General features: G+C 43.0%; 1 protein-coding gene across 1 annotated transcript; it reads left to right on the forward strand.

Moving 5' to 3' along the window:
* Positions 1 to 1,989: 1,989 nt before the first annotated feature.
* Positions 1,990 to 27,562, forward strand: b3galt1b (UDP-Gal:betaGlcNAc beta 1,3-galactosyltransferase, polypeptide 1b). The gene is made up of 2 exons (XM_054786530.1): positions 1,990 to 2,101; positions 25,229 to 27,562. Exon 2 carries the CDS (start codon positions 25,410 to 25,412, stop codon positions 26,397 to 26,399), a length of 990 nt encoding a protein of 329 aa, XP_054642505.1. The 5' UTR covers positions 1,990 to 2,101; positions 25,229 to 25,409; the 3' UTR covers positions 26,400 to 27,562.
* The last annotated feature ends 403 nt before the right edge of the window (positions 27,563 to 27,965 follow it).

Consider the following 27,965-nt stretch of genomic DNA (forward strand, 5'->3'; position numbering starts at 1 on the left):
TCAAAAATGGAACAATGTAGAACATACTTACAAACAATATATAACATATATTAATAATTATTCCTCCCAATTATTAATAAACATTCACCTTCAGAGGAGACATGTCAGGTGCTACTTGGACCAAATGCTCCGCAGTAAGCGGGGGAAAACCCCCATGGATCATACACAAAACCTTATCAGCCACCTGAAACCCTTGAAAAGTGCAAAAGGTTTGCCTGAGACCTCCATGGCGTCACACCGTCTGCTCGGAGCGTGTGCCTGAATACAGTGCACCTTGCTGGGCCGCAGCAGGTGTCTCCTCCCCCTCTACACTCTGGTTCTGCTGGTGGTAGTGATGTGCTCGTAGTCATGTCAGGAGATTTGATTAGGACCATGTGTGCACAAACTACACTTCCATGTCATTTTTTAGAAAAGTTACCGGTTATCAGTATCATATCGGTCTTGAGAAGCAGAGCGTTATCGTTATGGGGCATCTCTATGTCAAAGTAAATCAACGTAGAAAAGGCTAAAAGAAGTTTTGAAATGTTTTTTGAGAATGTAAAAACATCCGATGGAGAAAAGAAGCTTATTGAATGATATTTCCATGTTCATGTTTCACCACCACGTGTTGCGTTTTAATTTGAAAAATACCAGTGCTTTACTTAGTTTGAGCTGAAATCGTTGCAGTGGTCTCTTGTGTTCCTACACAGCTGAAGCATGAAGGCACCTGGCGTGCAGACAAACGATGAATGCTCGTCTTCTCACAAGACAAAGCGGCAGTGAATAAGCCGACATTTCTCTTTCGATTAGTTGAGGATATTTTCATTTGGAGCAAATTCCTGCTGTCAGGCTGCTTCACTTCATGTTGATCTAAAGACAATAAATGATTTTACTCTTTCACTTGTGCCTTCTCTTCTTCCTCTCTTTGAATGGGAATCATTTTACACTGATGAGACGTTATGATGCAGTCATGTCACAATGTGCGACTGCACAGGAAGCTAAACTATGGACTCACGCTCAGGAGAGCACTGCCCCCTAGCGTTTTGCTAGAGAATTGCAAGTCACGAGCTGAGCCCTCAGCCTTCATCTCTCAACGCCACCTTAAGATGAATCACAATTCTTTGACATATTTGATTTGTGTTTTTCTTCAAAATGTAATACAGGGATGATTTTCCCTGCCAACTAATTACGTTTAGGAAGCTATGGAAGAATAATAATATCCCAAAGGGAAGTCATAATTATACAAATGAGATACAAAGTGAGCATGAGCCGAGTGCCATGTGACCAAGGCTCCAGTGAAGAAGGCAACATGTGTAGTTTGTATCTCAGAATTATTACTTTATCTCTTAAATATGACTTTTTATCTCAGAATTATGACATTTAATCTCATCATCTTGACTGTTTATTGCATAAGTAAGACATTTTATCTCATCATTTTTTACTCTTTATCTCATAATTTGGACTTTATGTCACAATTATGACATTTTATCACATAATTTTGACTTTTATCCCAGAATTTGGATTTTTTTTATTGCATAACTATGACTTTTTACCTCATAATTTTGACTTTTTATCTCAGAATTGTGACTTTATAGCTCATAATTTTTAATCTCATAATTCTGACTTGCCGTTGGGATTTTTTTTCATATGTTTGTCATCATAAGATCTTTTTTTGGTTTTCTCATATTTTCTATATTCTGAGCAATCTTCCTGATGAAAAGAATGAATTAGAATGATAATGAACAACAAATTCAAATGATCGGAATATGGAATGAACGGCAAGATGTGTAAATAACTAATTGAGTTTACTGTGCTATTTCACTTTTATTAAAAAAAAACAAAAACAAAATTGTCCCACGCGAAGGAGCTAAAAGCACCAAAAGAAAAGCGCTTCTGTCGTCGCTTCAATCTAGCTTGCTGGCTGAGTGAAGGGGGCGGGCCATGACGACGATTGGTCGAGCTTGATTCATTTTACACGCCTATAGGTGGATTTTGGCACGTGTGGGGTGACGTCAGGTATCAATCATGCGTTTAGCAAGCTTGATAAGCTCGCTGCAGGCTGCTGATGCTCGTGTCCGAGATGAGGCGTGTTGTGGAGAGGACGGAACCGCGATGGGGTGAGGTAGGCACGGCTAACGTCACCTTTTTATCTCCAGGGTGGGATTCTGCTCCGTGTGTTGCGGCTTCACCTCCAATGTGGGTGTTTATGCCTTCCATTTCCACGGGAGTTTCCCACGCTTGCGTGTGAATTGCCTTCATTGATGCCCACATCCCGCTCATGCTGCGTGGGAATGGAGGTGGCCAGCACCTTGGCTCTTGTTTTGGAATTGAGTGCAGAATAATCATGGAAAGTTAGACAACAGCCCATCAACTTGAAACATCTAATTATTCCCGTGCACCGTCTTGGAAGTCGCTCCCGTGCCTTTTTCTCACAGTAATTAATGGATCAATGATCAGTTTTGTCCTTGAATACAGCTTATTATTAGTAACAAAATGCATAAACTGTACTTATTCTTGGCCTAAATGAAGCATTTCCAAGCATAAAAATGTCAAAATGAACTAACTAAATGAAGTAAAATACAAATACAAGGTAGAAGAAGCATTGTAAATGTGAATGTAGTATTCTACATTGGCCACTAGGTGTCAGTGTTGGGTGAGACAGACACTAGACTCTTCACTAAGGTTCCCTTGGGAACGAATTTACTGTGACACTGCTGGAGCAGGAGTTTTATTTACATCTTATGTGGCTTTTTTACTCTTATTCTGTCTACTATATTAGCTGCAAGGAAGTACTAATGTGTACTGCTAACGTGTGAGTCTATGTTATCTTTTTTATGTCTAATGTGTCTTATTTCGTTTCAGATTTATGATTTATTTATTTTCGATTTATGTCTTATTTTCTCTTATCATGTCTACTATATTGGGTAATGGGATTATAAAGGTGACTATAGGGGTTTTATTTCATGTCTAATAATGTTAAAAATGTGTATTTAGAAGGTTGTAAACAGGTTTTGTATGCTAATATGTCTTATTTTCTCTTATTATGTCTACTATATTGGGTAATAGGAGTGTAAAGGTGACTATAGGGGTGTTATTTCATGTCTAGAGGGCTCTAATAATGTTAAAAAGTGGATTGAGAAGGTGGTAAAGAGGTTTTCTATGTCTTATTCGGGGTGATTCTTGATGGAGGGAAAAGAAGGCATTTGGTTGGGATGGAGGATGTGTTTTGGAATGTTCTGAGCTCCTGTGTTGTAGCGTGTGAGTGAAGTAACAGACATGTAACACATTAGAAAGTATTGTTCATTCTCACTGGCCAAGCCTGCTAACGAACCTAGCATTCAGCCAATGAGGGCTGAGAGTGGGAGGTGTGCTGAGCTGATTGGGTAGCTGGATCACGTGCTAATCCACTTTGCTGCTGGGCCACACTGTGCTTTTTGTTTTTTGTCCATCATGTCCATCTGCCGCTCTAGAACGAGAGGGTGAAAGCCAGACGTCCTGTGTATCTGCAGGACGCCTGGTTTGATCGTTCACGTGTGGCAATAAGCTGCCGGAGGCTCCGCCTCCGTCCTTCTTAGTCCAGTCACATTTCTGCAAGGCGTCTTTAGTTGAGTGAACCCTCGTCCTCCTTTAAGGATCTTTGCTTCCTCACTCCTGCTCGCCTGCTTCAGCCAGCGGCTCACACGTACTCTATGCTCTATACTACGTACTACATACTACGTACTACGTACTCTATGCTCTATACTACGTACTACATACTATGTACTACGTACTCTATGCTCTATACTACGTACTACATACTACGTACTACGTACTCTATGCTCTATACTACGTACTACATACTATGTACTACGTACTCTATGCTCTATACTACGTACTACATACTACGTACTACGTACTCTATGCTCTATACTATGTACTACATACTACGTACTCTATGCTCTATACTACGTACTACATACTACGTACTCTATGCTCTATACTACGTACTACATACTACGTACTACGTACTCTATGCTCTATACTACGTACTACATACTATGTACTACGTACTCTATGCTCTATACTACGTACTACATACTACGTACTACGTACTCTATGCTCTATACTATGTACTACATACTACGTACTCTATGCTCTATACTACGTACTACATACTACGTACTCTATGCTCTATACTACGTACTACATACTACGTACTACGTACTCTATGCTCTATACTACGTACTACATACTACGTACTACGTACTCTATGCTCTATACTACGTACTACATACTACGTACTACGTACTCTATGCTCTATACTACGTACTACATACTACGTACTCTATGCTCTATACTACGTACTACATACTACATACTACGTACAGTATGCTCTATACTACGTACTACATACTACATAATATGTACAGTATGCTCTATACTACGTACTACATACTACGTACTCTATGCACTGTACTGTGTAGTAAATACTACGTACTCTATGCTCTATACTACGTACTACATACTATCTACACTATGCTCTATACTACGTACTACATACTATGTACACTATGCCCTATACTACGTACTACGTACTAAATACTACGTACTCTATGCTCTGTACTACATACTAAATACTACGTACTCTATGCTCTATACTACATACTAAATACTACGTACACTATGATCTGTACTACGTATGAAATACTACATACTCTATACTTTATACTACGTACTCTATGTTCTATACTACATACTAAATACTTCGTACTCTATGATCTATACTACGTACTACGTATGAAATACTACATACTCTATACTCTATACTATGTACTCTATGCTCTATACGACGTACTAAATACTACGTACTCTATGATCTATACTATGTACTACATATTAAATACTATGTACTCTATGCTCTATACTACGTACTATGTACTAAATACTACGTACTCTATGCTCTATACTATGTACTACGTACTAAATACTACGTACTCTATGCTCTATACTACATACTACGTACTCTATGCTCTATACTACGTACTATGTACTAAATACAGTACTACGTACTCTATGCTCTATACTATGTACTACGTACTCTATGCTACGTACTCTATGCTCAATACTACGTACTACATACTCTATGCTACGTACTCTATGCTCTATACTACGTATTATGTACTACATACTACGTACACTATGCACTATACTATGTACTCTATACTACGTACTCCATGCACTATACTACGTACTAAATACTACATACTCTATGCTCTATACTATGTACCTTATACTACGTACTCTATGCTCTATACTACATACTACGTACTAAATACTACGTACTCTATGCACTAAACTCCATACTAAATACTACGTACTCTATGCTCTATACTACGTACTACATACTCTATACTACGTATTCTATTCTCTGCTGTATATTGCGTACTCTATACTACGTACTACATACTACATACTCTATACTACATACTTGATACTACACACACTATACTATGTACACTATACTGCGTATACTACTGTATAGTCTATACAATGTACTGTGTACTGGATAGTCAATATGACAATAAAAACTCTTGAATCTTGAAGAGTGTGTACTGTGTACTGGATAGTGGATACTGTGTGCTGTGTACTGTGTAGTGTGTACTGGATAGTGTATAGTGGAGAGTGAGGGGGTGTCCAAGCGTGTTTCCAACGAGGGCCACATAGTAACACTTGAAAGGATGCAGCTTTGCCAGGTGGATGTACTACATAGTAAAGGTAAGATGTACTACATAGTAAAGGTGAGATGTACTACATACTGTAGTAAAGGTGAGATGTACTACATAGTAAAGGTGAGATGTACTACATACTGTAGTAAAGGTGAGATGTACTACATAGTAAAGGTGAGATGTACTACATAGTAAAGGTGAGATGTACTACATACTGTAGTAAAGGTGAGATGTACTACATAGTAAAGGTGAGATGTACTACATAGACCAGAAGGAAGTTGCAGCGTGCACCAGCGTGCACCAGCGTGCACCAGTTGTGCGTCCGTGTGTTCGTCACCAAATGAAAGCCAGAGAAACGTTTGCAGAACCATCAGTGCCGCCACAACATGCCAGATGCTTGGAAAGGTGTCGTACGCTTCGGAAGGCTGATATTCCGATGCTTGGAAGCTTTGTGTTGCTGTTTTCGCCTTGAATGTGTTACCTTAGCCTTGATGTCGTCCTCCTCCTCCTCAGTGGTTACAAAGTGGCTTCTACTTGCGAGGATGACGCTTCCAGCACAGATTTAGGGAGCTCGTAAAAATACCACAAATGAAAAGGCAGTAGAGTTTGTATTGTGTTTGCCTGCAGCATCTGTCAGTGGGAAGGGAAACATGTTTCCACCGCTCCCCATTGGCGGATGATGGTCTGCATTCCTTGCACGTGCTTTTCAGCAGCGCTGCTGCGCTCCGATCCACAGCACAACTGGCCAGCACATCCTATATTGTTCTTTGCAGGCCATGTTTCCTTTTTCCATCTGACTACTTTTTACAATGTTTTCCCCACCCTATTCCATTCCATTCCATTCCATTTTCCTCCGCTTATCCGGGTCCGGGTCGCAGGGGCAGCAGTCTTAATAGGGAAGCCCAGACTTCCCGGTCCCCGACCACCTCCTCCAGCTCCACCGGGAGGACACCAAGGCGTTCCCAGGCCAGCTGTCAGACGTAATCCCTCCAGCGTGTCCTAGGTCTGCCCCGGGGCCTTCTCCCGGCCGGGCATGCCCAGAACACCTCACCAGGGAAGCGTCCGGGAGGCATCCGGACTAGATACCCGAGCCACCTCAGCTGGCTCCTCTCGATGTGAAGGAGCAGCGGCTCTACTCTGAGCTCCTCCCGGATAACCGAGCTCCTCCCCCTATCTCTTAGGGTGAGTCCCGCCACCCTACGAAGAAAACTCATTTCAGCCGCTTGTATCCGCCATCTCCTTCTTTCGGTCATGACCCAAAGCTCATGACCATAGGTGAGGGTGGGAACATGGATGGGGGGGTTTGAACAGAATCGGCGACAAAGGGCAGCCTTGGCGGAGGCCAAAGTTCACCGGAAACAGGCTTGACTTACTGCTGGCAATGCCAACCAGGCTCCTGCTCCGGTTGTACAAGGACCGAATGGCATGTAGTAGCGCGCCACCAATCCCGTACTCCCACAGGACACCATTTTCATAGCCATTTTCACATCTAAACACATACATAAACACTTAGCACTATTATGCTACATGTTAATGTGCTAATGTTAGCATGCTAACATTAGCATAGTAGCAGTTTTTGCCATTTTCATAACTTGCTACTTATATGAACACTTTCTATCAGCTTACGTGTTAGCATACTAACGTTAGCATGTCAGCACTGTTAGCATGCTAAAATTAGCAATGTAAATATGTAGATAATATAAAAATAGGACTAATATTTATGGTGTAAATCACAATATGGGGTGGGGGACTATGGAGCTGGGCGGAGGTCTGTGCTCTCCCAGTGCTTTTCTAATTTTTGTAATATTAGAATGTTTTCTGCAACCTAACTTTCAGAAAATTCGAATTTCTTTTGTTATCTTGTTTTGTCACGCTACTAAAATGACATCATTTTTGCTCATATTAAGAATTTTTTGTCATAAAATTGCAGCTTTTTAATGGTTTGAATCCGACTCTTTTCTCTTCATATTTTGACTTCATTCTCGTAAAGTTACAGCTGTTTTTTCCCATTTCGGCTGGAATTTTAAAATTGTGGTAATATTATAACTTTTTCCAGAAGCTAATTTTCTGAAGATTCTAACTTTATTTGCTGCCTTGTTATGCTAGTAAAATGATGTTTTTCCTTACAATATCACGTTATTCGTGTAAAATTATTTTGTTGGATTACAACTTTTTTCTTGTAATATTTCAACTTTGTTCTCCTAAAATGACTGCAAATGTTTCCTTTTTTGCTGCTTTTGTTGTTGTTCTTGTTAAATTATATTTGTAACGTGCCGTGGGCAGCAAACGGCCCTCGGGACACACTTTGGACACCCCTAAATGACAAGTGAAAGGATGATATGATTGACGGCTGGCGTTGTTGGCGTTGGTGGAAGTTTCCAGACGGTTGAGGCGTCGTCTCTGCGGCTGAGCTGCTTGAAGGCTTGAAGGCTTGAAGGCTCGCTGACTGGCGGTCCGAGGCTGCAAGCGCAGCACTGATCCCATTTCTTCTCCTCACGCTTCTAATGAACCCAACGGCTGGGACAAAAGAAGCAACGTGGACGTTTGGAGGTTGGCGGTCCCTCAAGGGGAGAAGCGCTGACGAGATGGTGAATCTTTTATCAGACGACGATGAATAAAACAAGTTCACGCTTGAAGGCGTCAAGCTGCCGTCCTTTCATGAACGTTTGTGAAGTCGCTTCGCCAGGCTGGGATTCAACACAGCAACGCTTTGGAGATGTCAACCTCGAGCTGGTGTGGGCGTGTCCTGAGGACGCAGCGGGAAGTCGGTGCATAAATTAGCTGACAGGAAGTGGTCCCTGCGGATTTCCTTCCCCTCATTCCCTCCTTTCCTTTCAAGCGTTGCTGCAATGGAACCAGATTGGCCTTGCTGTGCTGTTGATGAATGACTCAAATGCACCACTTGGCCTGCGGAGGCGCTGTGGAGTTTCCTTGGGCTTGGCTCGTAAGGCTGGGATGAAAGACGGAAGCTGGGATAGGCTCCAGCATAATGTGACCCCAGCGAGCACAAGCGCTGTAGGAAACGGACGGATGGAACTGAACTACGTGTGCGCATGTGTTAAAATGTCCCGACAGCGGGTAACCTTCTGCACGCCACACCCCTTCACGCTCTTCCTCCTTCCTGTCATGTGATTTTTCCATCCACATGATCCCCGCTGGGCTCTTAGCAAATTACACTTCTGCCACCTTGTGGCCGTTTTTATGGCTTAAAATGGAGTTGCATCATCATGCAAAAAAGACGTATGAATAATAGATGTCAGAAATAAGAAAATAGAATAAGAATAAATAAATCAATATGTAAGATCAGTTCAATTTCAATCACAATAATAATATACATAATCATCATCATACATAATAATAATAATAATAATAATAACAATAACAATAATATACATAATCATCATACATAATAATAATAATCATCATCATCATCATACATAATAATAATAATAACAATAACAATAATATACATAATCATCATACATAATAATAATAATCATCATCATACATAATAATAGTAATAATATAATACATAATCATAACTGATTGAAGACGGTTGGAAGACACGTCGTGTCATTTTTACCAGAGGATGCCAAGACTGCAATGATTCATATGAACCATAGTTCTCAACAATAGGAGGATTAGTTGGGGAGTTATGAGGTTTTTACTTCATACTGTCTACCTATGACAAGACTTTTGTCCATGACTGTAAGTCCAGCCCCGTGTGTCGTGGGGGGGAATGAGTGTTGCAGGGCAGTGATAGTAATCTGCTCTTCTGTGCGTGGATGATGCTGGTTGTCCGTGAAGGAAAGGAAAGGAGCCTCCTCAGTGTCCTTTGCTGTGCCACAGATGCCAGGCTGTCCAGCTGCGTGCCAACGACAGAGTCCGCCTTCCTCACCAGTTTGTCCGGGAGTGTTCTTGAGGCTGCCCCCCCCAGTACACGACTGCATAAGGGAGGGCGCTAGCTACCACAGTCTGGTAGAAGATCTGTAGCATCTTCTTGCATACGTTGAAGGACGCCAGCCTTCTGAGGAAGTCCAGACGGTTCTGCCCTTTCCTGCCCAGAGCGTCCATGTTGGCAGTCCAGTCCAGTTTATCATCCCGATGCCCCCCCAGGTGTTTGTAGGTGTGAAGCACCTCCACATGGTCACCTTTTAAAGACAACAGCTTGTGGGTGTGTCCTGTTTCTCCTGAAGTCCACCACCATTTCCCTGGTCTTGGTGGTGTTGAGGTGCAGGTGGTTTGCAGCTGACCAAGTCCTGGATCCGTTTTCTGTCTTCCTCCTCCTGCCCATCCCTGATATGTCCCACGATGGCCGTGTTGTCCGCGTACTAGCTCCGAGTGAAAGTCGGACGTGTGCGTGTTTTGTATGCCGCTGTTGTTGATGGAAACAGCATGAGCTCACACAGGTCCGGCCACGTATCTATGGATCTATGCCGCTATGGATCTATGGGCTACGTGGAATTAATGCGTCCAGGAAAGAAGTTCCACTCATGTTTAAAATGATCAAAATAATGTGAGCTATCATGAATGTACCTGTCAGCATGTGCTAACAGCATGTGCACGCTGTCCCATTCCGCGCATTGCTAACTGTTTTTCTGTCTTTCGAACATACGGAAAAGGGAAAGATGGTGGATGATGGGCCAAATTCCCAAAAACGTGCACTTTTCCTTTAAATGCAGAGATGAATTTGTCTGCAGGCTGGATCTGTCTTCTTGTTTAGTGGTGCTTTGTCAGCCATAAACAGTATTTAGAATTATTTACAATTGGAGACAAGTGTGTCCTCCAGATTCTGCCATCAGCTTTCCAAGTGAGAAGATAAAGTGGAGTCCATCACTGCTGGAAGGAAGGAATGTTCTTGTTGCGTCATCAGCAGGTGTGCTTGAAGTGCAAACGTTGCCATCGGTGGCCCAAAGAAGGAAGAGCGCCATAAAGATGGAAACCAGTCATCGAGCGTCCTGGTGGGAATATGATGACATGGTGATGATGTCACTGCTGCAAAGACGTGAAGGCGACACCCCCCCCCCCCCCCCCCCCCCCCCCCCCCCCCCCCCCCCCCGCCTGCCGGGGAGTCCCCTGGCAGTTGTTGAAGTTAAATCCGAGGGGACGCGTGTGGCCTGCAGCGTCATTTCTTCAAGCGTCCTTCAAGAGTTCACATTCTTTCTGCGAAGAAAGCGTCTGGAGTTGACGGATGTGAAAGCTTGAAGGCGAGATGACGGATGGAGAACATCTCGGCATGAAATCATGAAATCATGGCTTAGACTGCTTTCTTGTCGTCCTGCTGGGACTCGCAGGAGTCGGCGCCTCTTTCACGTTGCATTTTGGAGTGGAGGGTTGGAGGCGGTGCACTTGTGCAGGCGGCGTTCACCCTTCAGCAGCTTTCCCTCTCTCGTACGACCACGACAAAATGTCAATGATTGCATCACGTGGCCACTGAAAGTCACAAGAACGTAGCATCAACGAATATTCTCTCTCCAGCCTCCTGATTCACGCCTTGGAAACACTCATCTTTTTTTCTGCCATTTTTCTTCTCTTTGATATCTTTTTTTCAAACGACGTGTGTTTTTCACCCTAATCTCTTTCTGCAGCTCTCGCAGGGCACGATTGCTTTGGCCCGTTTGCAAAATGCTTTCCCTCCAGCTCAAAACTGTTTCTTGACGTTTGTAGGAAAACGTATCGAGCAGCTGCAACCACGCAGCAGCTCAGGAAGCCAACATGGACGACATTCAGCATGAAAAACATGAAATATTTGAACTTTCAGCTTCCTTGCAAATGTGTTTCACTCTAGCGGGGGCCATTTGACATCACAGTCAACCCAAAGGAAAACATGCCATTAAATTAAACACATACTTTATCAAGTCAATTAAATACATTTAATTGAATTTATAAAATAAATAACAGAATCAAATAAGCAGTTAACTAATGTCATTTCATTCATTTCAAATAATGAAATAAAAAATAATTAACAGAATACAATAAATGATTAAATGGTGTAATTTAATTTAAATAATGAAATAAATAATTTGAATAGTAATTTTAATTTAATTTGACTTACATTTAAAAATATGCTTTAATGATGAAATAAATAATTAATAGACCAAACTAAAATAAATAATGAAATGTGTTTTAATAATTAATTAAATAAATAAAAAAAATAAAATCTAATTAATAATTAAATGGTTTAATTTAATTTAAATAATTAAATACATGAATAAATTACAAATTTTGAATTTAATTTAAATAAATTTTACTTTCTAAAATGTGTTTTAATAATTAAATAAATCATTAATATAATACAATAAAACATTATTAAAAAAAATGTAATTGAAATAATTGGAATAATACTTTAATTTAATGTAATTGTACTTATTAAAATATGTTTTAATAATTAATGAAATAGTTCGTAATAAAATAAAATAATAAATAATTAAACTTAATTTAAATAATTAATTACATAAATAATTGAAATTAATGTAATTTAATTTTACTTTTCAAAATATGTTTTAATGAATGAAATAAGTAATCAATATAATAAAATAAAATCAACAACTAAATGTTTTCATTTAGTTGAAATAATTAATTAATGGATCATTAAAATAATCATTTAATGTAATTTAATTTTACTTTGTAAAATATGTTTTGGGGAGATGGGAACATTTCTGATTGTTCTGAACTCCTTTTTCCTAGCCAGTGTCTTGCTGAGAGTTGTGTTGTGTTGTGTTGTGTTGTGTTGTGTGAAGAGTTGTGTTGTGTCTGACGTCACGTTGGATTCGCTGCGATTGAGCCAAGTCGCTCACTTTCTCGCCTGCTCACCATTTTTTATGATCATCTCCTTTTTTGATGGAATGTTCTTGTAAATGTGATGAACTGATGAAGGACACGCATGCAGACTTTTGGTCCTAAAAATATGTATCATTTATTGATTTATTTTGAATATACAAGGAAACAAGGAAACTAAAAAAAACAAACAAAACAACAACGGCAAAAATCTAAAAATGAATTTTACCCCCAAAAAAGTAATTTGCAAGAATAAGGTTGAAATATTAAGAAAAAAAAAAATGTAATCTAACAAAAAAACATAGTTTTACGACAATACTGTCATAATAGTATGAGAAACAAAATAAAGTTATACATTCAAATTAGCTGCAAATATTATGGGAATAAAGTCATAAAGGTACAAAGATGATTCAAGAAGGAGGTTTGAAAAAGAGCAAAAACGGGATCAGAGAAGTGAAGCTGATATGAATCATATGCTGTATGACTTCCTAGCATAGCTCCTACAAATATCAACATGGCAAAATCTAATGGTGAATGTAACATTCTACATTGGCCACTAGGTGTCAGTAATTGTGTGCCTCACACAAGCATCAGAATTGGTCACTGGAACAACAGGCCTTTATTGCAGGTTCCAATGATAGCACAGTAATATTAATGACATCATAATCATCATAACAACGCAGGCGACTGTTGCACCCGGAACCTAAGCCTAGCTAAAACTCACCTCTGAACCCCCAACGTCACTTCCTGTCCACATTATGTCCGTGCCCCTGCCACTAGGTTCCCCTGGGGAACACATTTACTGTGACACACACAAGCACAAGTATTATTTATGTCAAATATGCCTTATTTTCTCTTATTATGTCTACTATATTGGGTAATAGGAGTGTAAAGGTGACTATAGGGGTGTTATTTCATGTCTAGAGGGCTCTAATAATGTTAAAAAGCATATTTATAAGGCGGTAAACAGGTTTTCTATGCTCTAACTACCAAAATATTCCATTTCTATTCAATAAGGAATGCTACTTTGTAGAAATGGGGTCTGGAACCGACAGAAGTGCCATGAACGAGGGATTACTGCACACAAATATAAGAGTAGTGGTTGAAGAACAACGTTGTGGGCTCACCGTGGGTCACCGTGGGTGCCTTTCCTGCTGAATGTGTTGTTCAAGTTGCAAAATTATGTGATTGAGTTAAAGATGAAACTGAGTGTGGGAGTCGCAGCCAGTAAAAATATTGCTCCGCATGGCTTTAGGTATTGCAGTATTACGTCGTATTTCATTGTTTGGGAGTACTAGGGTATGTGGTACAGTACAGTATGTGGTCATCATTAATATGAGGTGTTGTGGTTTATTTGGACAAGTCTAGTGTGAAATGTTTCTTGTTTATCTCCAACGTAGCAGCCAACCCAGGAAGAGAATGTGGAAGAATTCCACACTCAGGTGTTTTTTTCCCACCAGCCAGTTGAACGCTTCCTAATTAAGGCACCATATGCTTGGTCTCAGACGCACAGCGTCTCTGGAGGAGGCTCACTGGAAGTAAATTGGAGTTCATCCTCCCCTGGGTGATCTTCAAACACAGCCAAGTGAAGATAAACACAAGTGAGCATTTTCTACAACATAAACGTCTTCCCCTGGTGGGCGCCGCCGTGGACAAACAGTTCTTCTACGTTGTGACGTATCAAGCTTCCATCTGTCCAATTGGCATCATTTCTGCACACGTGATTTTATGTGCGCGTGTCTGTCAACATTTGCCTTCATCATTTTCCTTCCACCTGTCCAACTTGCAGAGTTTGTCATGTAAGAATGGATTCCTTGCTGCCGTGTGTAACTGGGTGTTTAACTTTCTAACAGGCAGGTCCCAGTCAGTCAGAGTCCACAATCGCACATCCAGCTCAAGAATTGTGAGCACTGGGACCCCACAGGGGTGTGTGCTGAGTCCGCTCCTCTACACGCTCTTCACCTACGATTGCGTGGCCTCCCAGAACAACACCAGCATCATTAAATTTGCGGATGACACTACAGTCATCGGCCTGATCACTGGTGGTGTTGAAACATCATACAGAAGAGAGGTGGCGGACCTCATAGCTTGGTGTCGTGATAACAATCTCCTTCTCAATACAGATAAGACTAAAGAGATGATCATTGACCCAAGAACAAGGGAAAAGGAGCCGCATAGACCCCTGTTTATTGATGAGACTGAGGTGGAGAGGGTGAAAACCTTCAAGTTCCTTGGCACACACATCAGCGAGGACCTCACCTGGTCTCACAACACCCAACAAATTCTGAAGAAGTCCCAAAGGAGACTGTACTTCCTGAGAAGACTGAGGAAATTTGGCATGTCCACCACAATCCTGAGTTGCTTCTACAGATGCACTATGGAAAGTGTCCTTACCGCCTCCATCACTGTTTGGTACGGTAACTGTACAACACGTGATAGGAAGGCACTCCAGCGGGTGATCAAGACCTCACAGAACATTGTTGGGGCAGCCCTCCCCTCACTGCAAGACATTTATAAAACTAGAGTCCTACGAAGAACACACAACCTCATCAAGGACAGCACACATCCACAACACTCATTATTCACACTCCTACCGTCAGGCAGACGCTACAGGAGTTTGAAGTCCAGGACCACAAGGCTGGCAAACAGCTTTTACCCACAGGCCATCAGGCTTCTCAACGAAGCACTCACACACGCCGCACGCAACACACACACACACACTCATAGCACTTTTATTTATTTATTTATTTATTTATTTATTTATTTGTATTATTTACTTGTATTAATGTCTCTTCTGTTGTTGTTGCTTAATTTATTGGTATTTATGTTTCTTATGTTCTTATTCTTTTTCTTGTGTTTTCTTTCTTTTCTTGGGAGAATGAACAGAACAAGAATTTCATTGCATAGTAGAACTACCTGTTTTACTGTGCATATGACAATAAAACTCTTGAATCTTGAATATTGAATCTTGAATCGTCCCTCCAGCGGTTCTTCCCTGGTCCAGAAGAATAATCGGAGAAACCCGTGCAGCGGACAAGAATTGGGAGTATTTAGCGTCTCCTCATTCATCATTTCCACCAACGGTGCTCAATGAATGCAACATGAAACAACATTTCGCCCTCGATGGTGTGCACATGAATGACTTTGTCAGGAAGAATGAAGGTGGTATTGATTGTTTGTATTGATTGGACTGTAATTGTCTATCACTGTGTGTACATGATGTGGACGTCGTCTTGTTTTGGTGACACCAGCCAACCTAAAAAGGGGCCTAAGAGGATGATGCCATGTCTGACAGTCTTTGTGGTTTGAAGATTTTAGTGGTTCAGTCAAGCTTCAGTCAAGCGTGTTGTACTTCCTCCTTAGTTATTCCAAGCATGCTCACCGTTTGAAGGCAAATTGGAGCGAATGAAGACTTCAGTTCACCTTCTCTATTCCACTCTTCCCTACCTGACCCGACCCGACAATACCAACCTTTTTTTTTAGGAGTTTCCTCCTTGTCTTGTGTCTTGTTAGCAGCCCTGCATGAGCTGCATGGTGTGGTTCCGCTGGTGTTGGCGTCATGCTCGTGCCAAAGCTGACAAAAGCAGAGTTGCCCTTTGAGACTGTGATGGAAGCGCAGTTTTACTCCATGGGAACTTTCTGAAATCAGGGGTGTCTAAAGTGCAGCCCGGGGGCCATTTTCAGTGACGTGTTGAGTATTGGCCCGCAGCACATTGTAGAAATACAATGAAATACTAAATACCAAAAATGGAGAAAAAAAAATCCAGTAAAAAGTTAGAGTTAGAGGGTTAGGGTTGGGATTAGAGGGTTAGAGTTAGAGGGTTAGAGTTGGGTTTAGGGGTTCGGTGTATTGCATCAATAAATGTAAGGATTTTTGCCATTAATGGGTATTTTATTTCCTAACCCAGGAAGCACACACTCTATGCGGGTAAAATGAGAGTAAAATGTGAAAAACGGAAGTCTAAAAAATTGTAACCAAAAAAATGGAATTTAGAAAAATAAAATAAACCAGGTTTGATACTAATAAGTAATAACACAAAGCTTTGGTGTTAGATATATTTTTTTAGCCTTTTTATAAAACAAAAAACAAAACCGGACTTCCTGTCGTCCCGTGGGAGTTTCCCGCATGACGCCGCATCCAATGTGTGATGAGGTTGGTCGTATTCATCTTCCCACGGGAAACTTGTGCGTGACGAGACGGCCAAAAACCAAAAACACACACGGCCGACATCACTCCGACTCCAGGCTAACACGTTAGCACACTCTGTTGTTGTTGGGATCACATGGTCTCTAAGATGGACGTGATGGGGTGGAGTCTGAAATCGATTGCTCGTATCCGAGTGCCAATATTGGACATTTTAGATGCAGGCCGATGTAATCAGATACTATATTTTGCTGATATCGGCTTGATATCAAAATCTGTGTGTGTTCTTCCGCCAACGTGGTGTAACGAGTTCTCCAGTAAGTCTCGTGTTTGTGGACCAAAATGTGTTTTTGATGAATTTACTGTTCAACGCATCCTCGTTGAAGTGAACGATAGAAGAATGTGGAGTTCTGAAAGCAAGATTTACTTGAGCCCAAATGAAGAACACTGAGGGAAGGATGCTTGAAGCTGGAGGAAGAAGCCTTCCCTACTGGGACGAGCAGAAGAAGTGGTCCGTTTTGTTGGTTCCGTGCTGCGTGCGGTTTGCAACGTATTGAAGGTGAATGCATAATGCATGACGGCGCTGTGGCGCTGAGGAAGAAGATGGTGCAGTGAAAGGAAGAGAAACATTTCATTGGATCACACGTTGACAAAGCAGATAAAAGGAACGCATGTTTTGCAAACGTGTTTGCTTTTCCTGTCAGGTTATCCTGCAGGAAGAGAGAAATTCCTCCAGTAGATGATTGCTCCGGCACGAGAGCACCGAGCTGGCAAAGCCTTCGTTTCAGACACCATAGAAGAAGGCATGCCGCCTGTGCACAGACAATAAAGGTCGCTTTGGATTTCCTGGCCATCTGGAAGGCAACACGTGCGCTTGGCCGTGTGCAAGGAACTTGTGCAAATGCATCATCACGTCTCACTGGATTCTACCGAGACAAGAGCAGAGATCACCTCCGCATGAGCTCAAAGAGACAACTTGACTCAATCCACTTATCCAAAGTTTATCCAAGGGCTAGCGTTAGAGTTAGAGGGCTAGCGTTAGACTTAGAGGGTTAGGGTTAGCATTAGGGGGTTAGTGTTGGTGTTACAGTTAGAGGGTTCGTGTTGGTGTTACAGGTAGAGGGTTAGTGTTGGTGTTACAGTTAGAGGGTTAGTGTTGGTGTTACAGGTAGAGGGTTAGTGTTGGTGTTCAGTTAGAGGGTTAGTGTTGGTGTTACAGGTAGAGGGTTAGGGTTAGGGTAGAGGGTTAGTGTTGGTGTTACAGTTAGAGGGTTAGTGTTGGTGTTACAGGTAGAGGGTTAGGGTTAGGGTAGAGGGTTAGTGTTGGTGTTACAGTTAGAGGGTTAGTGTTGGTGTTATAGGTAGAGGGTTAGGGTTAGGGTAGAGGGTTAGTGATAGAGTTAGAGAGCTAGCGTTAGGGTTTGAGGGTTAGGGAAAAGCGTCCAAATGAAATGAATGAACGGAGTGTGCAACACGAACATGGAGGCTGTTCCCGTGTTGCCAGGTGGAGTAAATATGGCATCCTGTGTCATTCAGGAGAGAGATCGCTGCTTTCATTTGTTTGCCAGGAGAATATAATAATCATACCTGGAGATTATTTCGGGAGCTTTCCATGGGCCCCTTGAGACGCACTTGTTCCGCACGCACGGCGCATTTGATCGAATGCAAACTCTATCATCACGTTTTGTGATGCCGTTTTGTTATTCTTTTTCGTTTATTATCTTCCAAAGCACCGTTTTCCTTGACATTTTCACGTGATGAGACATCCATCCTTTGTGTTTGTTGCTTACACGGCCTCATGCAATAAGGAACCTTCCTGGCATTTTTATTGGCAAACCTTTCACCAGCCTGTTGAGGCACTTTGCAGCCTCAGGACGGATGAACTCGCTGCACGTTACAGGAGCATCTTTTACATTTCTGACTGTACCCTTACGCTCCCTCTCCCCTCTGATGTAGCAAACGCTTTCAAATAGGTCAGCAGAGAGTCCAATCATCCGCGGCACCATCTGTCCTCTAATGACTACCTGGATGCTGTGTGGGACGCGCTTGGCCGGAGATGCTAACGTCTTCCCATTATTTTTACATTTCTGTCCAAGCCGGCTTCTGTGACATGTGATTCTTTCACATGAACACTTCCTGTCCACTGTTGGTGCTCGTCGTCGCCTGGTGTCAGATGCAAAAATAGACGGGGGGGTGTACGGTAATTATGGAGGGAATGATGACGTCATGCCGATACATCCCATAACATTAAAAACAACTCCGATGACCGATCAGTTCAAAAAGCGCTCCAACGAGGCGAGATTACTTGTACTGTGCAGGCGAGCAAATCAAGCGCTCCTTTTTCGTCCTGCCTGTGACGTTAACGTCCCCTGAGCTCACTTGTAAACATTCACTTTCCGAGGAAGACATGTTGCGTGCTTGTTGTACCAAATGCTCGGCCATGAGGGGAGAAACGCTACGGAGCACACAAAGAACCTCACCAGCCACCTGAAACGCCTGAAAAGTGCAAAGGTTTTTCAGGAGACCTCCATGGCATCACTCTGAGCGTGTGCCTGAATACAGCGCACCTTGTTGGGCCGCAGCAGGTGGCTCCTCCCCCTCTACACTCTCCTGCTAGTAGTGATGTCATCATATTTCAACAGGTTTACTTCGTCAAATCCTGATTTGCAAGGAGGAGCACTTTTTTTTGTTCTTTGTTGCTATTGTCTGAAGTGGGGAGGTGTTACGGCCCCTAGGGTCCTCTTGGGGGTGCTGTTGGCTGGTTGGGTGACCTGCAGCAGTGGCCCCCAACCTTTTTTGACCCATGGACCGGCTTGTGTTCCCACGGGGGAGGGGCTGTTTGTACATGATCGCGATCTAATTTATCTTATCTCTGGAGTTTTTGTGAAAGTGAAAGAAAAATGGTAAAAATACAGTAGTACTCTATCTGTGCGGCATGAGATGAAGTTAGCACACGCACGGCAGACATGCGTCAAGTGAGATGGATGTAACAGAGAGAATCCGGCCACTTTATTCTCGTAATATTACGGCTTTTTTATTATTACTATTACGACTTCACTCTCGAAATCTCAGATTATTTTTTTTTCAACGTGGCCCTAACACTCTGTCGTACTTTTGTTATTGTCGGAATATTGACAAAATAACGTAGAAATAACCCGGACGTGCTGTGAAGGTGACCTTGTGTGTCAATGCGGACGTCAGCTCATTTGCATAAATGCTTGCTAGATCAACTTTGATCAATATTGTGTGTGGAATACGCTGTTTACCTTTAATCAGATGGAACGTTTAGTGGGACTTCTGGATGCAGTAAAATGGAGAAACATACAGAACGACATCAGCAAATAAATGTCTGTGACGACTATAAAGACCCTGACGGAAAGGACAAAATAATATCCCCGCCCGACCCCCGACACAGGACCGCCCCACCCAGGGATACAGGAAGCACACCCCCCACCCACCCGGCGGAGGCACGGGCGGCAGAGTATCACCCAGTACCCGACCCCACGGAGCAAACCCCTGTATGCCCCCCACCAAAAATAAATAACTAAAATAAATAAAATCACACACACAGACGCATGCACACACACACACACACACACACAGTGGTCGACTGCCTGACACCCGGAAGCCTCGCTCTATTCCCCGTTGGTAACCCAAGGAGCAGCGGAGCCGGGGACCCTGGGGTCCCTGGGGTCCCAGACATACAACCCAGAACCCGTGGCGCAGGGAGCAGGAAGACACCAGGCCACCATCCCAACGGTAGGACGCCACCAGCGAGGTAGACAGAGGAGCCGGCGAGGAGGAAAGCGGGCAAATGAGCAAGCGGGCGGGCAAACGGGCGAGCAGCCAGGCGAACCACCACACAGCGCCAGCCGACACCCACGGGGCAGCAAACCCCGGAGAGAGAGCGGAAGTGCCGCACCCCAATCCGCAGGGAGGCCAAGCACCAGAGCCGAGAAGGCGAGACCAGCAGCAGACCAGCCGACGGACGCCACCAGCCACCAGAAGCCAGACCAGCCACATGCCACCAGAGCTGACGGCGCACCACTCGTACACCAGAGCCCCACCCCCGACAAGCCCGCAGACAGACCGGGGGAGGCGAAGACACAGACAACAGCCCAGCAGAGCACAAAGAGCAGCGGCGACAAACGCCCAAGCGCCCGGCAGAGCACGACCCCACCATACGGCCCGGCGCCCCAGCAGCCACCGCAGCGCAGCAACCACAAGCCCCCACGGCGGCACGCGGGCCACCTGCAGCACCGGCACCGCCCCCCGGAGACTGCCGAATCCACCCCAAGAGCGCAGAGGCGCCCGCGGCACGTGTTAGTCCAGGGGAAGCACCGCAAGCCGCCTCCCTGGCGCGAGCCCCGGCATCAACAGGCCCAACGGGCCACCCCAGGGAAAGGCAGGCGAACCAGACAAAGGCATCCCACAAGCCAGGCCACCCCGGGAGAGCCACTGCGCCGCAGGACAAGTCCACGACCACACCCCGACCCTGGCGGGCAGGCGCCGCGGAACAGGCATGAGGCACCCCAATCCAGCCCGCCCCACCCGTGTATGTGATAAGGTGTGATTGTGTCTATTATGCAACTAAAAAAATTGAAGAAAGTACTTGATCGCACGCAGCTAGCAAGAGGCGCACTCGCTAGCGCGTAGCCAACACATGCTGGATGACTGACAGGACGCAGCAACAAAACCAACGCTGCCAGCCGGTTTGGGAGAGAAAGAGAATGAAAGCAAACACGCATGGACTTGCCAAAGTAAAATGATGCACTTCCTTTTGATTTCAGGTGTGGTTCATTGATGTGTTGATTATGGTGGCGGGCCTGGACGGGTGCTTGGGTTTACGATCTTCACTAAGACACGTTTGTCAACAATATTTGGGAGTAGAAGACAAGGTACACATTTAGCTATGCTTCCGTCATTGTGAGAACGTTTGCCTTGCAAGCAGCAGCTGTGATCCTGCTTGTACTCGTCGTGTGTGCTGAGGTTGCACGCGTGGGTTCACTCCCGCATCCCAAACATGCACGTTAGCTTGATTGGAGACTAAATTGTCCATCACTTCAGTTGCCAGCAACCGTGTGAATGCTCGCTGTGATGCAGGACGTCGGTATGACTGAAGGGTGAAGAAATGCTGGCATTTTGTGGTCTGAGACCTTCTTCTTGCCACAATCCAAGATTTGGAAATGTGGCTAATGTGTAAGAAATCACATGGAAGAACTTCTTTCTCCTGACTTCCTGCTTTGGTGTAAAGGCTGCTGCTCGTGGTGATGATGATGATGGTGATGATAGAAGCAGCCCATTAAAAGCCATGGGCCTCCTGGCACGTGTCAGGTACTGCAGTCCTGAGCGCTCCATCCTGCGTGCCGTGTTTAGCTTCACGTTGTCAGGCTGTACAGCAGGGGTGTCCAAACTTTTTCCACCAGCGAGGGCCACAGTGAATAATCAAACCTTTGCCACCGTGATGTTTTGTACACATGCTAAGAGGTGACATTCGGTATGTTTAATCTCAATTTTGTTATGTTATGAACTCCTTCAATCCCTTCAGTGGCGGCCATTTTATACCATTTGGAGCGATCTTTCAAGGCCCACAAGATATTGTGTTCTATGGTTATATGAACATGGAACCTACCAAAAGAAACATCAGACTCCGTCTTTCATCAGAAAACCTTTTTGCGTTCTTTAGTAATCAGCAGTAGAACAAAAGTAAGTTTCAGGAAAATATCAGCTTTGTGTGAAAAGATGCATTTCAAGCCGAACTTTCACTTTGTTTGCTTTTGACAGCTGAAATATGTAAACAAGTACACCAACATCAGCAACACACATCAAAATAACAATTTATTGACAAATATAACACCACCAACTATTTACCATTTTCACATTTGGAGCTGAACCATGTGTGTGCACGTGTGTGTGCACGTGTGTGTGCACTTCTCTTAAATAATCTTTGTAAATTTTCTTTTTCCAATATTTGCAAACTAATCTTCCAAAACGTACAACTTTATTTTGTTTCTCATAATATTACATTGAATATTATGTTTCACAATTTCAACTCTATGCTACTAAAATGTTCTTTTTAAGTTTATTCTTGTAAAATTGCAACTTTTTTCTCGTTACAATACGACTTTTTTCTGTTATTATTTTGACTTTATTCTCGTAAAATGACCGCGTTTTTTTCCATTTCTGCTGTTTTTCTGTTTTTTAAATTTGCAGACTATTTCAGCTTCCTTCTTAGAAATGTTCTTCTTGGAATGATGACTTTATTCCCACAATAGTCTAACTTTTCCCAAAGTGACAACTTTATTCATTTTATTTTTGTTTGTTTCTCATAACGTAATAAATATTAGGCACTAATATTTAATATATTTAATATGCCTAATATTCTCATAAATACTACGACGTTTAAAAGGTTAGTTTTCCTATTTTTTTTTGTATTACAACTCTATGCTACAAAAATGACATTATTTTTCCTCATGTTACAAGTTCATTCTCGCAAAATGACGACTCTTTTTCTGGCTGGAATAAGATTTTCTTCTCCATATTTGGACTTGATTCTGTGTTTTCCATTATTGCTGCTTTTCTTCTTTTTTCATTTTCCAACTAGTTCAGCTTTCTATCATCTTCAGAACATCTTTGTGGTCGTATTATGAATTCATTCTCATAATATTTCAACTTTATTCAACAAACCTAATTTTCCCAAAAATTACAACTTTATTTTGTTTTGTTTTTTTAACTTTAATATTTGGACTTTTTTTCCGTTTTTGCTGTTTTTCTTTTTTTTTTCAAATTTTCCAACTGTTTGAACTTTCTTGTACGTTCCCTTGTCATCATGATGACTTTATTATAATATTTGGTCTTTATTCTTGTTGCAGTGTAATCTTTTCCTGCAACCTAATTTGTTTCTCGTCATTTGACTTAAAAAAAAAAAAAGCCGTCTAATTTCGACGTGTTTTTCGTGTTTTTCCTCATCGCATGCAGGAATATGACAACATTATTCTCATCAAGTTATGACTTCATCTCGTTCTTCTTGACATATTTTGACTTTATTCTTGCAAAATTACTGCAGATTTTTCCATTTTTGCTGTTTTATAATTTTGGAATGCGCCACGGGCCGACCCAGCCCACACTTGGGACCCCCCTGCTGTCCAAATGAAAGTAAAGTGTTGCTGAGGAGGGACGTTGGAGGTTGAGCGTGTTGCTTTCATTGGTGTTTTTGTGAACGTGTAACGGGACACCCGACACGAAAACAAGACTGGACTCAGGCAGAACAACTCTGCTGTTCCCCTGAGGGACGCCTGCGGCTCCAAAGAAGGAAAACAAACGTTTGTGTCGCTGGGAAGAGCTCACCGATGAAAATAAAAATCACATTTCAAAGCTCATTTCCATGGAAATCAGATACGATGTCTCTTTTATTTTAGGCTGTTTCTGTTTGGACTTGCGTCTCTGCGGGACCTTCAAGTGTAAACTCACTCCTGATCAAAACGTTAAAAACAGCCGAAAAGTGGCAAGAATGTACATTTGGCACTGTTGGACACCAAAAAGAATTATAAGAACAAAGTCGCAAATGTACTAGAATAAAGTTGTAAATTTATGAGGAAAAAAGTTGTAAAACAAGAATCAAGTCGTAAATTTACTAGAACGACGTCGTAAATGTAAAAGTCATAACATTATGAGAATAAAGTCGTACGTTTATGAGAAAAAAGTTGTTCATTTATGAGATAAAAATTGTAAGAACAAAGTTGTAAATCTACCAGAATAAAGTTGTAAACTTACAAGAATGAAGTTGTAAAAGTACGACATTTACTTTCGTAAATTTACGTCATTATTTTTGTTATATTAAGAGTTTTTTCCCGTAAATATAAGACTTTTCTTCACAGAAATTTGCGACCTTATTCTTGGAATTTTACGAGTTTTTGTCGTAAATTTAGTGGTTCGTTTACGAGAGAAAAGGTTGTAAATTTAATAGAATAAAAGTGGGAAGTTTATGTTGTAGGCAATCCCTGAGACAGCCATGCAAAGGGGGGGACGGATGCGGAGGGGGCGAGGTAAGGAAGGCAGATGTGGGATGATGCTAACCGGTGCTAATCTGCTTGTTTCCTTCCTTCCTGAAGAGATGCACGACACCATCACACCTCATTTGAACGCTTTCTTCTCATACATTGAACTCTTTATTCTCATATTACAATGTGTGTATTACTTAAGTACATATTACAATGTGTGTATTAAGTACATATTACAATGTGTGTATTACTGAAGTACATATTATAATGTGTGTATTACTGAAGTACATATTATAATGTGTGTATTACTTAAGTACATATTACAATGTGTGTATTACTGAAGTACATATTACAATGTGTGTATTACTTAAGTACATATTACAATGTGTGTATTACTGAAGTACATATTATAATGTGTGTATTACTTAAGTACATATTACAATGTGTGTATTACTGAAGTACATATTACAATGTGTGTATTACTGAAGTACATATTATAATGTGTGTATTACTTAAGTACATATTACAATGTGTGTATTACTTAAGTACATATTACGTATGTATTGTGTATTGCGTATTTAGAGTACATCACATGTTTTGTGTTTTGTGTGTTTTTGTTTCAGGCGTGAGGTGAAGGAAGCAGACGGGACGTCCAGGAATTTGCGTAGAAATGAGTTTTTTGGGCACGGTCCGTTAGAGAGGCTTGATGTCAAAGCGCACACGGGAGCAGCTGGACGCGGCCCAGCTGCGCTCGGACAGACGGCGGCCTAAAACCCAGCTCCCCGGTGTGCGCCCGAACGCATCATGATGCCTTCCAAGGTGTCATGCCTGTACCTGCTGACGGTGGTGTGCTGGGCCAGCGCTCTGTGGTACCTGAGCGTGTCTCGGCCCACATCCGCCTACGTGGGCCACGTGTCTCTGTCCGTGCGCAAAACAGCCAGAGCCGCCAAGAACGTCACCTTCACCAACATCCGAACGCGACCCCTCAACCCGCACGCCTTTCCCTTCGTCATCAACGAGCCCAAGAAGTGCGAGGAGCGCGCCCCCTTCCTGGTGGTCCTCATCAGCACCACGCACAAGGAGTTCGACGCCCGCCAAGCCATCCGTGAGACCTGGGGCGACGAGAGCACCTTCAGCGACCTGCGCGTCCTCACCATCTTCCTGCTGGGCAGGAACACGGATCCCATCCTCAACCGGATGGTGGAGCAGGAGAGCCAGATCTTCCACGACATGGTGGTGGAGGACTTCATCGACTCGTACCACAACCTCACCCTCAAGACCATGATGGGGATGCGCTGGGTGGCCACCTTCTGCCCCAAGGCGCAGTACATCCTGAAGACGGACAGCGACGTCTTCATCAACATGGACAATCTCCTGTACAAGCTCCTCAAACCCAGCAGTAAGCCGAGGAAGCGGTACTTCACCGGCTACGTCATCAACGGGGGGCCCATCAGGGACATGCGCAGCAAGTGGTACATGCCCAGAGACGTGTACCCCGAGAGCAAGTACCCGCCCTTCTGCTCGGGCACGGGCTATGTCTTCTCCTCGGACGTGGCCGAGCTCATCTACAAGACGTCCCTCCACACCCGCCTGCTGCACCTGGAGGACGTCTACGTGGGCTTGTGCCTGCGCAAGCTGGGCATCCATCCGTACCAGAACACCGGCTTCAACCACTGGAAGATGGCCTACAGCCTGTGCCGCTACCGCAGGGTCATCACCGTCCACCAGATCTCCCCCGAGGAGATGCACCGCGTGTGGAACGACATGTCCAGCAAGAAGCACCTCAAGTGTTAGCTTCCTTTGCCTTCTCCACGCCGTCTTTACTGACCAACTGAATGCTGACGCCAACCACCTTTTTATCTCATCGTGACCTTTATTGCGTTTCTTTTGGAAATACGGTGCAGCCTCGGTTAGCGTACGCCCCGGGTTAGCATACGCCCCGGTTAGCGTACGCGCCGCTTTTCTTAGCGTTCAATGGAAATGTTTGCCAAAAATGTGTCTCTGCTTTGGTACGGCCCAAATAAACGAGTCACGTGTCCAAACAAAGCATCCTCGCTTCTCAGTCAACCACGGGTGGGGTTTCTTCTCGGGGCGGGACACTTTTACACAGGCAGGGGTGTCCAAACGGCCTCTGCCAAGCCGAGGAACGCGCATTTTTCCATTGCCATTTTTGTTTTTTTGTTTGTTTTTTTTTTTTTATTTTCCAAATAAGCTTCCAAAAAGTCAACTTTCTTCTTCAATCTTGGGAAATGTTCTTTTCCATTCTCATACTTACCGAATGTTATCCTTTCATTTGGGCTTGATTGGATTTATTTCCCTTTTTTTTTGTTTGCTTTCTCATGATGTCACACCCTAAAAAAAATATTTTTTTTTTAAAAAATGCAACTTTATGCGACTACAAGGATGTCATTTTTCCTCATAATATTACAAGTTTATTCTCGTGATTTGACAATTTGATTTGACATTTTTTCTCTTAATATTTGGACTTTATTCTTGGAAAATTACTGCTCTTTTTTCCATTTTTGCTGGGGTATTTTTTGTTTTGTTTTTTAGTTTTCTTGCTAAATGATATTTTTCAAATGTACCAAGGGCCAATAAAAAACAGACACAGGTCGCAAATGGCCCCCGGGCCACACTTTGGACACCCCTGCTATAGACAGACTCCATCCAGGGAATCCTTTAGTGTGTGTGTGTTTTGCTTGTTCAGAGAACACACACAACACAATAAACAACTCTGTTTCGATCTCCTTTCTTCCTCCTAATAAGCAGTGTGTGTGTGTGTGTGTGTGTGTGTGTGTGTGTGTGTGTAGGGCTGCAAAAGAAGCCCCATGACGCAAAAGAAGGCAGCAAGTGTGCAAGGATGTTTGATAAGGAAGGTGAGAAAGCAAAGTAGGAAGGTAGCGTGTGTTGCAACGCGATGGGAAAGCAAAGGTTCCTAGTTAAGACGGGTTGCGGGGGGAAGGGTTTAGGGGAGCACATAAGACAGATGCTGATTGTTCCTGCTGCTCAAGTGGTTGAAGGAATAAAGGAGCAGCTGCTAGCGCCTTCATCGACTTGTCAAACTTTCCATGACGACAAACGGTGCAGCGCCTTCGTGCACGAGGTCACGTGGCCTCAGAAAATCTCAGCAGACTTCAGATCAGCGAGCGCCTGGCGAACACTTCAGAACCCGACATTGAATATTTCAACTCCATGCGACTAAAATCACATTATTTTCACTCACAAGATTACAAGTTTATTCTCGCAAAATTACAACTTTTTTCCCCCAGGATGCGCTTTTTTGTCATAAATGACAGCTGGGGGTTTTTTGCTGTTTTTCTTTTTTTTTTCAATTTAAAATTTTCTGACTATTTCAATGTT

The sequence above is a fragment of the Dunckerocampus dactyliophorus genome, chromosome 9, assembly GCF_027744805.1.
Source record: "Dunckerocampus dactyliophorus isolate RoL2022-P2 chromosome 9, RoL_Ddac_1.1, whole genome shotgun sequence".
Classification (NCBI taxonomy): domain Eukaryota; kingdom Metazoa; phylum Chordata; class Actinopteri; order Syngnathiformes; family Syngnathidae; genus Dunckerocampus; species Dunckerocampus dactyliophorus.